Genomic DNA, 12106 nt, shown 5'->3' on the forward strand with positions numbered 1-12106 from the left:
GGGATTGGAGTTCCTTTATTGAGATGTGTCTCTAAGGATGAGGCGGAAAGAATCATGTTTGAAGTTCACGAAGGTGTGTGTGCTAGTCATGTAGGGGGAAGATCTTTGGCGGCGAAAGTGCTCAGAGCAGGGTTCTATTGGCAAACTTTACGAGGGGATTGTATGGAATATGTGAAGAAGTGTGGTAAATGTCAAATTTATGCAGATTTACATAAGGCGCCGCCTGAGACTCTTAGCTCAATGAGTTCATCGTGACCATTTGCAATGTGGGGAGTAGATATTCTGGGACCGTTCACTCCAGCAGGTTCTCAAATCAGATTTATTTTGGTGGCGGTGGACTATTTTACTAAGTGGATTGAGGCAGAATCAATAGCGAAAATAACAGCAGAAAAAGTCAAAAAGTTTTATTGGAGAAAATTGGTTTGCAGATTTGGCGTTCCAGCAACTATCGTCTCAGACAATGGAACACAGTTTACAAGCAGGAGTGTGAAGGATTTTTGTGCAGGAATGGGAATTGAGATGCGTTTCGCCTCAGTTGAGCACCCTCAGACAAATGGACAAGTGGAGTCAGCGAATAAAGTCATTCTCAATGGAATTAGAAAGCTTCTAGGCGAAGCTAAGGGATTATGGGCTGAAGAGTTGATCACGGTCATTTGGGCGTACAATACTACTCCTCAATCAACTACTGGCGAATCACCTTTTAAGTTGACTTACGGGGTAGATGCAATGATACCAGCAGAATTACATGATGTAACTTTCAGGGTGGCAAGTTATAATGAAGAGCAGAACAACATGAATAGAGTGGTTGATCTCAATTTAGCAGAGGAAACGCAAGCAGAGGTTCGTTTGAGGCAGGCAATGGTAAAACAGAGGTCGGAAAGGCGATACAATTCTAGAGTGGTTCCGAGGCAAATGAAAGTTGGTGATTTGGTTCTGCGTAGGAAGGCAAAGGGGCCTGATGATTCGAAGTTATCACCTAATTGGGAAGGACCTTACAGGATTCTGTGAGAGCTTGGTCAAGGGGCATATCATTTGGAGGAGTTATCGGGGCGAAGGGTCCCAAGGGCTTGGAATGCACAGCATCTCCGTTATTATTACAGTTGAAGTGCAGGGTGGTTCGTTCGGTTTGTTTTGTGTTGTACAGTTTGTTTCAGTGTATGTTTGTCCAAGACTGTGTTTCGTTGTTTCAGTTTGTGTGTGTTGAAGTCTACGTTTGTTGGTTGTATCGTTTAAGACTATGTTTGTTGTGTAAGACTAGATTTGGTGCACTCTTTTCTCTACCCCAGGCGGGAGAGTTTTTAACGAGGCATCAATTATTAATGAATAACAGGTGTGCACTCTTTTCTCTACCCCAGGCGGGAGAGTTTTTAACGAGGCATAACCTTTTTTAAAATGATCAAGGGCTTATCATTTTACTTATTTCTTTTACCCATAGCGGAAACTTATCAACTAAGGTCTATCAATTGGGCGACGTCAGACAATTGAGAAAAAAGTAAGTCTCTTAAAACAAGAGCATTCGGCCACGAATTCATAAGCACAGTCTTAAATTGGATTTAAGCTTGTCCAAACTAAGCACAAGTCTCCACGCGAGCATACTAATGAAATCAAATATGTTGACTTTGATTTCCATGAGTAACTATGTCCAAAATGAAAAATTTGATTAAGTTATGTACACAAAGGCCTTATGATTCCAAAGTAGTTGATTAAGTTTAAACTTTAGCATATTTCATTATGTACGACAAAATGTGGGAATAACGTATTCAACTAAACCACGAAGGCGGATCAAATTTGGTGAAAGGTTAGTAAAAATTATTCATGTTAAGTTATACTTTGAGATTACTGATTGAAAGGTTAGTAAAGCGCAGTATTATTAATTATATTAATTTGTCTAATTGATCTAGTTGTTGTTGGATGAATTATGTTATTGAGATCGAAAGAATAACTTAATGGTTTCTATGTTAAGTTAAGATGTGATGTCTTCATAGAATAGGAATAGGAACATAAATATATTAAGTGTTGGAAACATGTTATTAAGTGTTGAAGTAATTTAGACGGGAGGCAGAACCATTAGAATTATGCAATTTGAGAGTTGATATATAGAAAACACATCATATTAATAGTGCTTGATAAACATTACATAATTATCTTAAGATAAACCGTGGAGCTAATTGCTCAACACTTACAGAAATAAAGATAAAACATAGGCAGATTTAACTAACTTAGAAAATAAAAAAAAACTAAAGGATAATTCATGTAGTACATATGCTTGAACAGGGGTGGAACTAATGATTCTCTCCTTCGCCTTCATTGTTGTTGGCATTCCCATCTTCTTCATTTTTATCTGCTTCTTCTTCTTCCTCATCACCAGTGTCAGGGCTGATCAATTTGCCATCAACAATCCTTGCATAAGGATCGGAACCAGCAAAGTTGATGAAAACTTGAGGATTTAGGAAAAGAATCTGTTCTTTGGCTTTTGCAAATCCAGCTTCAAATTGGTCAAGGACAGAATTCTTCAGTTCAGAAATTTCTGAATGCAACTTAGAATTTTCATTTTTCAATTCAGCATTGGCGGAATGGAGTTGTGTGACTTCTGCCTGAGATTTCACAAGTTCTTCTTCCTTAGCTTTCTGAGCGGTGTTTAAGTCTTCAGCATGCTTCTTTAAGCGTTCATTCTCTAGGGCTAAATCTGCGGCCTTCTTCTCATTCACTTTGTTGGCAGAATCCAACAATTTCATAGTAGCTTTCATCTTCAGGATCTCTCTTTCTTTCTCTTCTAACTGTTTGGTGGAATTAATCCCATCAAAGTCAGCGGTCTCCAGGTCAATCATCTTGGAAATTGCCGCAATTTCAAGTCCTTTCGTCATGATGGCTTGACAAGCTTCTTTTAATCCGATCTTCTTAACCTTTTCCCGGTCCGCCTCAATTACCAAATTTGTTTCCACCAGCGAATTAAAATCAATTTTGGAGTCCCATAGCGAGGTCACTTCTTCAGAAGTGAGTTCTTCAAATTCTTTCAGCAGGCTTTTCCATGAAGGGGGCGGAGCACTTGAAGACCCAGCTTTGTGTGTCATATGTTGAGGATTACCCTTCACCATAAATTTTTCCATTGAGGGCTGAGAAGAGTCTTTTCCTTTCGCCGATTCAGGTGTTTCATTCTTTCTCTTCTTCTTTTGAGGGCGATTCGATTCGGTGCCTGAATGACTAGCATCGGCATCTAACAGAGTTTTCGCTGGGTTTCTTTTTTCCCTTGCAACCTGTTGTTCACGACGGAAACGGAGGATATCATCATTAGAGAGGCGAGTCATTTTTGCTGAAACAAAATGGTAGGGTTAGAAATAAAATAAATACTCGAGATACAAAGATGGGGAAATTTAAGAATCTTACCCACATATTCACCCAATCTGTTTTCATAATGGGCATCTAGAAATTCGGTGAGATTCAAGTCAATGCTAGATAGAAAGGTGCAATCCACCATTTCCTCAGGGGTGAGGGAATCATCAGGAAGTTTGATGATAGCCTCATAACGGGCGGTCCAGTAGAAAGGGAACTTTGGGCTTCCATCATTGAAATAAAATACATCCTTGCACTTCTCTGTTTCGTTTAGCCTAAAGAATTTCCCTTTAAATTGTTTGTAATGGCTTCTAAATAAGGTAAATAGGCCTTTTCCCCTAGCGGCGGCTAAAGAAAGATATTCGCCTTTTATGCTTCTACCACTAGTTTCAAAGAAGTAAAAAAACTTATTGCTAGTGGGTTCGATACCTAACACTTGACATAGAAGTTCGAACGCCCTCAGGTATGCCCAGCTATTACAATGGAGTTGTGTTGGGGCAACATTTAGTAAGGTTAAAACGGAGCACGTGAAATCTGAGAGAGGGAGTTTATATTTTAGGTCGGTGAAAATGTTTTCAAAGAAATAGGTGTGGTTTTTGCTGTTAGGGTCAGGAGCCCCAAAACAACAAGGTTCAGTAGGTAAACAGGGGACTATGTCAAGGTACACATCTTGGCCATCAGAGCGAAAAGTGTTTTCAGTGATTAGATCCATTACAGTTTTAACATTGCAGAATTTAGTGAACCTAGTTTTAACTTTGCTAGTGACCCATGTATCGACTGCAATGGAAGAAGTTTTAGGAGCTTTAGAGGCCCTACGGGTGTGTTTTGCATCCATTTTCAAAAGAATTCCTGAAATTATAAAGGATCCAGGGTTATGAATATAAAGGGGTAAAATGTAAGTTGGAATTGTGGGGAAGAATAGATTTTAAGTAGAGTTTGGTTTGGATAAACAAGCGAATGAAGAAGAAGAAGAATTTAGATGAAACTTTTTAGTGTAGAAGGAAGTAAGATTTCATGAATAAACAGAGTGAAGAATGCTTACCAGTGAAAAAGGCTGTGATGAACTCGGTTAAATCTGGAGGACTTCTGGTAATGTGCAAGAACACTTGCAGTTAAATGCAAGAAATTTGGTAATTGCGGAGGAATGGTGAAAATTTTGAAGTGCAAGAGTGAAGTGGTTTGGGGGTAAAAAGGATTGCTATATATAGAGAGAAGGTAGAAGATGAAAAGGTGTGTCAAAAAGGTGTGGTTAAAAATACTTGAGGCAAACTGTGAGCATGCGTGTGGTTTGTGTGAATCCACGCATTCATTCAGACCACACATTTGAATTTGTTGAGGCGGTGAACCGGCGCGTCATTAAGAGGTGACGTTTGGAAAAAGTAACGCTTGAGCAGAGAGTGGTGTCAGTTGGCAGGTAAGCGTCGTTTCGAAGAAGAAGAGTCGTTTCAGAGAAAAGTTACCCTATGAGTGGATTTTAAATGCACATTTCAATTAATGCGAATAGCATAGCTTAGGTAGGTTTTATACATTACAAGTTCCAAGATATCTGTAGTATATTTGTGATGATTGTTGCAGGTACAAAAATCCGGAAGGGGATTGATATGGTGCATAATGATTGAGGTGATGGGCAAAGCGTCACTTAGACATCACGTGTCACGCAGAAAGAATTATTTTATAATGATTAGCCTAGTATATTTTTACTTTGTTGATTAGCCTTATTTCATTGAAGCCTGCGTGCTCACAAATTGGTTCACATTGTACATGGGCGTACCAGAAGTTGTGGGCCTCAATAAGACACTTTCGTTTTAGTTCTAAAATATCAGTGTCTTGTGGGCCTGTGGACTGATATGGGCGGACCGAATGGGTTAATCAGTATCATGTAACTAATGGGCCGGGCAACCCATGGTCCAGCCGGACCAAAACCCAAGCTATAAATAAAAGAGGACCGCCCAAGCGGTGGGGATCCTATCATTTCACGCATTTTACTCACTTTGTTTACTCTCGCTTACTCTCGATATTGGTTAGCCTTAGTCTGCGGTTCCATACCGGAACAGAAACCCATCAATAAAAGAGGTGAAAGTGAATAATGTCTAGCTATATTATAGTGTGGTAGTGTGGTTAAACATGTTGGTTAGAGACAGTAATCAACCACTTGTCAGTCTATCGATCATATATGGGATATTGTGGAGTTAACATAATTTAAGCGAACTTGACCATATGTTACAACAACTTAGTTGTATATATGTTCAGTTAGTTGGTTAAAAAGTAAAAGTTCCATGTTAACTTGGTCGACCGACTTGACTCATTTAGTTGCGTAGTCATTTGGACTAACCAAGGTGATGGTGGACTAAATGATCGTCTAAGGCGACCATATATAATTGAAAGGGGAATGAAAATGAATGGATTCGAAGAAGCTGGCATTTGAGTTGATTACAATTCAATGCTTCATGAACTATCCTTGTGTTGATCTGATCCAATCCAGAGATAGAATTGCACATATGAATTCTCTCAACGTTTGGGATGTGTCTTTTCAACACGTGTTTAGGGAAGTAAGTATGTGTGCAAACCACCTTACTACCCTTGGTAATAATGCTCAAAATTATAGATTTAATACTCAAGATGTGCCTTTCTCTTTAGCTCATTTTGTTAGGAATGATGTTGTACGTAGGGGCTTCGATCGACCTCAAGACTTGTGTAGCATCTTGGGTCGTTGTTGCCCATCCTTTTTTATAAAATAAAAAAACTTAAACTCGTGGATAATTGGTTATTTGACAAAGTGGATTTAAAAGCTACATTATCCAAAGGGTTGAATATGTTTTTAGTCCCTATAAAATAATGATGAATTGAGTTTGGTCCCTAAAAACATTAAAGCTTTTAGTCCCCAACATTATTGAAATAAGTGAAATTAGTCTTGTCACATATTTTGTGTGTTCGCAATACTCTTTAGCAGTCACAAATTATTTATTCTTAATTCTTGTGACGTTTTAAACCGCCATAAAATGAACCGAGTGATTAATTTTACTCATTTCATTAACATTTAAAGTTTATGAAATATTTTCAGAGAGGGTCAAACTCAATTCACCACTATTTTACCAGGACTAAACATTTTTAACCCTTTATTCAAATTTTAACATACTTTGGATCATAGTAAAACAAGTTATATTAAGGCCCATAAAGGAATAAATCTATTGTTAGCAAAGCCCAATGTTAAATGTTATCAAGTTTTTTTTTTTAACAAGCTATCGAGTTATCATCCCTAGTGACAGAAAAAAAGTTGTCAACACCTCATTGAATAACAGAAAAAAACGCGCGCACCACATTCACATGAACACATCAAATAGTGACGTGGCACGTCCTTATTGGATAGAACACTCCAGCAAAGTCATAAACCAAACTCTATAAATTTCTTCACCTTCTTCTCCTTTCGCTTCATATTGTTTTCTTTCTCTTTTCTCTCACAAATACAGAGAACGCTTCACCCCGAATCAATCGATTCCAATGGCGCAGAATCAAGCAATGACGCTTCTGCTTCTGTTTGGATTTCGTACGCACACTTCAATTTCAATTTTTTCAAATAGATTTTGACAAGTGTCTGTGTTTGAAAATTGATTAAACTTGTTTTTGTGTTGTTCTTCTTCCAGAATTATTGCTAGGAGTTGCAGTAGTAGCAGCTGATGACTCCACTGAACTCGGCACTGTTATTGGTATCGATCTCGGAACAACGTACTCATGTGTAGGTGTTTACAAGAACGGTCGTGTGGAGATTATAGCCAACGACCAAGGGAACAGAATCACACCCTCTTGGGTTGCATTCACTGACACCGAGCGTTTGATAGGAGAGGCAGCGAAGAATCAAGCACCTCTCAACGCAGAGCGCACAGTTTCCGATGGGAAGCGCCTAATTGGAAGAAAGTGAGTAATTCTTCAAACTCTTGTATACTTGCTTAAGCAGCTTTCAGATGAACTTAACTTTAACATGTTTGATATTATCAATGTCAGGATTGATGATGATGAGGTACAGAGAGACATGAAGCTATTACCTTTCAAGGTTGTGAACAAGGATGGAAAGCCTTACATAGAGGTGAGAGTCAAAGGTGAGAAAAAGTTGTTTAGCCCTGAAGAGATAAGTGCTATGGTTTTGACTAAAATGAAGGAAACAGCTGAAGCTTATTTGGGGAAGAACATCAAATCTGCTGTTATCACTGTTCCAGGTTATTATATTCTACTTCACTTAGTAATTTCTATCGGATTCTCTAGACTAAGAAAAGTGGTTACTAATGATAAATTTGTAACTTTTTTATTAACTTGCCAAAACTGTCCTTGTTTAAAATCTTACCAATTCTTCTAATTTCTCTTTCAAAGACTGATTATGCACCTAAAATCCGACTTTTAAATCGATGCAGTCCAATTTTGATTCAACCATTACAAAATACTGATTGTGATGAATTAAGGAAAATTCACCCAGGAACTTATGAAGATCCATCCCCATTTGATGTTCCATTATTTGTCTCACTAATCTAATTATGCCATGTAGCCATGCCAATGACAATTATAGGATTACATGAATGTTTTTTCAAATGACATGACCAATTTGATTGGTGTGATTGGGAAATGAACACCAAATGTAGACAAAAGATTTGAATCCGCAGAACCTAGATCAAAGCTGATCAATGTGATAGGAAAAAAGATAGAGTGAAAAAAAAAACAGATTTATATATGTGGTGTGTTGTTATTGTTTAGGTCTTAAAAAATAAGATTGTTCATAATATAACAATTATTTCTTCTATGAGTAACTTTTTGATTCATTGTGTATGTTTTTACTTTGTGGTGCAGCTTATTTCAATGATGCTCAAAGGCAGGCTACTAAGGATGCAGGCATCATTGCAGGGCTTAATGTGGCTAGAATAATTAATGAGCCAACAGCAGCTGCTATAGCATATGGACTAGACAAGAAAGGAGGAGAGAAGAACATCTTAGTTTATGATCTTGGTGGTGGTACATTTGATGTCAGCATCTTAACCATTGATAATGGTGTGTTTGAGGTTCTCTCTACCGGTGGAGATACCCACTTAGGAGGAGAGGATTTCGACCACAGACTTATGGACTATTTCATCAAATTGATAAAGAAAAAGCACCAGAAAGACATCAGCAAAGATAACCGGGCTCTTGGGAAGCTCCGAAGGGAATGTGAAAGAGCTAAGAGAGCTTTGAGCAACCAGCACCAGGTGCGAGTGGAGATCGAGTCTCTTGTTGATGGCATTGACTTGTCGGAGCCATTGACAAGAGCCAAGTTTGAGGATCTGAATATGGATTTGTTCAAGAAGACCATGGGGCCTGTGAAAAGAGCTATAGAAGATGCAAGGTTGAAAAAGACAGAAATTAATGACATTGTGCTAGTTGGTGGCAGCACCAGGATTCCAAAGGTACAACAACTCTTGATGGAGTTTTTTGATGGAAAAGAACTGAACAAGGGGATCAATCCTGATGAGGCTGTTGCATTTGGTGCTGCTGTCCAGGGTGGAATACTCAGTGGTGAAGGCGGGGATGAAACCAAAAGTAAGTACTGTATTAACCCATCTCAATGTATGTTTAGAAATTCTTCTACAATTGATTTTAAAGTCACAATCAATTCTGAAAAAGAAACTTTTGCGAATAGTTTCTTGCGTCCAAAATTGATTGTAAAGAAAAATGAGCTGATTCAAACATGCTATTAATCAATTACCTTGTCAACTGTTTTTTTATTTGTTGATATTGAGGCTAACTTTTACTTTGTTGTATCTTTGGAAGACCTTCTTCTTCTTGATGTTACTCCTCTAAGTTTGGGGATAGAGACAGTGGGAGGTGTTATGACCAAATTGATACCAAGGAACACTGTTATTCCTACAAAGAAATCTCAGGTTTTCTCCACTTACCAAGACCGGCAAACCACTGTGTCCATCAATGTAAGACAACAAGCAATCAAGCATGATTATAGCTAGTCCTTTGTTGCATATCCTAATCATAGTACTGATGTTGAAATTGAAAATACTTCAGGTTTTTGAAGGTGAAAGAACACTAACAAAGGATTGTCGTGAACTTGGGAGATTTGATCTGTCTGGGATTCCATCTGCTCCAAGGTATATATATTGAAAAACAAGCTAAGAGCCTAAGACAGTGCTTTATTTTTTTTAATTTGCAGATTTCTTACTAATGGCTTCACATTGCTTGCAGGGGAGTGCCACAAATTGAAGTTACTTTTGAAGTTGATGCCAATGGAATCCTGCACGTGAAAGCAGAAGATAAGGCAGCAGGTAAATTGAAATCAATCACCATCACCAATGATAAAGGGCGTTTGAGCCAAGAAGAGATTAATAGAATGGTTAAGGAGGCAGAGGAAATGGCTGAAGAGGACAAGAAAGTGAAGGAAAGATTGGATGCACGGAACAAGTTGGAGACTTACATTTATAATATGAGGAATACCATCAGTGACAAGGAGAATATTTCAGATAAGATTGATTCAGATGTTATGGAGAGGATAGAGAATGCGCTGAAGGAAACTCTTGAATGGTTAGATGATAACCAAAGCGCAGAGAAAGATGACTATGAAGAGAAATTAAAGGAAGTTGAAGCTCTATGTAATCCAATTATCAAACAATTATACGAGAAGAATGGTGGAAGATCCTCTTCTTTCGATGATGAAGAAGAATCAAGTGATGAACTGTAGATACTCAGAAGTCAGAACCATTTTTTCTTTTGGTTTATTTATCGATTGCCCACATCTTCATAGTATTACTGCAGCAGTTGATGTCTATTGTTCTTGACTTCTTTCTACATAGATTTATGATCATACAAGAGTTAATATCAATTTTTACTCTTCAAACGGAAAAGGTAAATTTTAGAGCTGAATTTATATCCACATTGATGTAAAATCCCTTTGCTCAAATAAACGAATAATTTTTCTAATCCTTGGTGAGAGATGGATTAACATTGAAAGTACTTTCAAAAAACCAAAACGTTAATGCAAATACATTCTAAGCGGTAGAATAGCCAATGAGTTAATCATTCCATTACACGATTAAGAAGGAATCCTTAATCACTTTTATATTCATTTTTTTCTTTATATATATATATGTATTTTGCATGGTTACTCATATATTATACTGAAATTCAAACAGTAACTAATTCTTCAATATTAAAAAAAAAAAAAAAAACTATCCACGTAAAAAGTTGTTAAAAGCATTCATTAGCGCCTGGATTGAATGAAGATTTTGATCACCGTTGGATGAAGGGCGAGCACACGGATTGCCAGCGTGTGAGAACCGTAGCCGTTGATTATGTAAAATGGGATGCAAGTAACGAACCCCCTTAATTAGGATTACATGAAAATGCCACGGATCGCCAAAGTGGCACGATTCCCAACCGTCAGATCTAATCTAATGGACGAACAAGATCTCCCACATTTGGCATTTAGCAGCAGTATTAATACCACGCGCTCTCCCGTCACCATCACCATCATCGCATTCCAAATACATTCCCTCCAAACGAAACCGTTTCCCTCATTTCTCGGATCGCACATCAATGGAAACCGCCACCGCAACCGTCACCACCACCACAACCACCACGAAAGGCGCCGGTGGAAGAAGAGGCCAGAGGAAGAAGGCTGTTTCCAAATCCTCCAAAGCCGGCCTTCAATTCCCCGTTGGCCGTGTCGCCAGGTTCCTTAAGAAAGGCCGTTATTCTCAGCGTTTAGGCACCGGAGCTCCGATCTACCTCGCCGCTGTTCTCGAGTATCTCGCCGCCGAGGTATAACCGAATCAACGATTCACATTCGGCGTTGTGAAAATTTTATCATCGTAGTCCATTTCACGTTAACGCGTTTTAATTTTGCAATGCAGGTTTTGGAATTGGCTGGGAACGCTGCACGAGACAACAAGAAGAACAGGATCAACCCAAGGCATGTGTTGCTTGCGGTGAGGAATGATGATGAATTAGGGAGATTGCTTCAAGGTGTGACCATTGCTAGCGGTGGAGTGTTGCCGAATATCAACCCTGTTTTGTTGCCAAAGAAGAGTACCAGCGCTACTGAGAAATCCACCGCATCAAAGTCCCCTGCTGAGAAATAGATGATCCTGTTGTATATTTTATTGTTAGGATTTTCAGATTTGTGCTTTTCAATTTCGGTGAAGATCGAATACATTACTCTAACTTTGGGTGTATTACGTTGCCGAATGCCAACTTGTTTGTGTGATATTGGACGGTGCATAAATGTAGCAGTTGGACATTTCTAATGGAAAAAGCTATCTTACTTAGTGGACTTTTATGTTTTGAATTTCCTTCCTGGTGCTTGATTTGCCATTCTTACTTAAACTCAGACAAAACTGTTGAAAAGAAACCCAAATAAAAAAGCAGCAAGGTAATGAAGGATTTAGTGTGTGTTTTGTATGGTGTTTGTACCTATCTCAAGTTATTAATGGAAGAAGTTAGACTTTATCATATCGAATTTGAGGTGAATGAGATACTTAAAATGATTTTGGCACGTTAAGTTTGATTCATTAATTCAACCAAAATCCAAAAGCTAAATGATATTTAAATCAACCATGTGAAATAGATGAATCCTTATATTGCATTATCACAATGTTTCCAAATTTTAACACTTATTTAAATGTGGAAATTTTTGATGAAATAACTAAGTTTAATTTTTGCAAAATCAGAAATATACTTTTATTTTAATTAAAATTGAAAAGAAGTGTGACCAGTGACCACTTATTATCTGCATTGTGTGATTGATTGTCTTTGC

General features: G+C 38.1%; 2 protein-coding genes across 2 annotated transcripts; both read left to right on the top strand.

Annotated features, from left to right (window-relative positions):
* Nucleotides 1–6703: 6703 nt before the first annotated feature.
* LOC130731172 (luminal-binding protein 4-like) lies at nt 6704–10106 on the top strand. Its single transcript, XM_057583380.1, has 7 exons — nt 6704–6874; nt 6972–7242; nt 7330–7541; nt 8164–8886; nt 9118–9272; nt 9364–9446; nt 9541–10106. The coding sequence occupies exons 1-7, from the start codon at nt 6829–6831 to the stop codon at nt 10031–10033; spliced, it is 1983 nt and encodes a 660-aa protein (XP_057439363.1). The 5' UTR covers nt 6704–6828; the 3' UTR covers nt 10034–10106.
* Nucleotides 10107–10821: 715 nt separating this feature from the next.
* On the top strand, nt 10822–11623 carry LOC130731174 (histone H2A.1). Its single transcript, XM_057583383.1, has 2 exons — nt 10822–11112; nt 11205–11623. The coding sequence occupies exons 1-2, from the start codon at nt 10888–10890 to the stop codon at nt 11430–11432; spliced, it is 453 nt and encodes a 150-aa protein (XP_057439366.1). The 5' UTR covers nt 10822–10887; the 3' UTR covers nt 11433–11623.
* The last annotated feature ends 483 nt before the right edge of the window (nt 11624–12106 follow it).

The sequence above is a fragment of the Lotus japonicus genome, chromosome 1, assembly GCF_012489685.1.
Source record: "Lotus japonicus ecotype B-129 chromosome 1, LjGifu_v1.2".
Lineage (NCBI taxonomy): Eukaryota > Viridiplantae > Streptophyta > Magnoliopsida > Fabales > Fabaceae > Lotus > Lotus japonicus.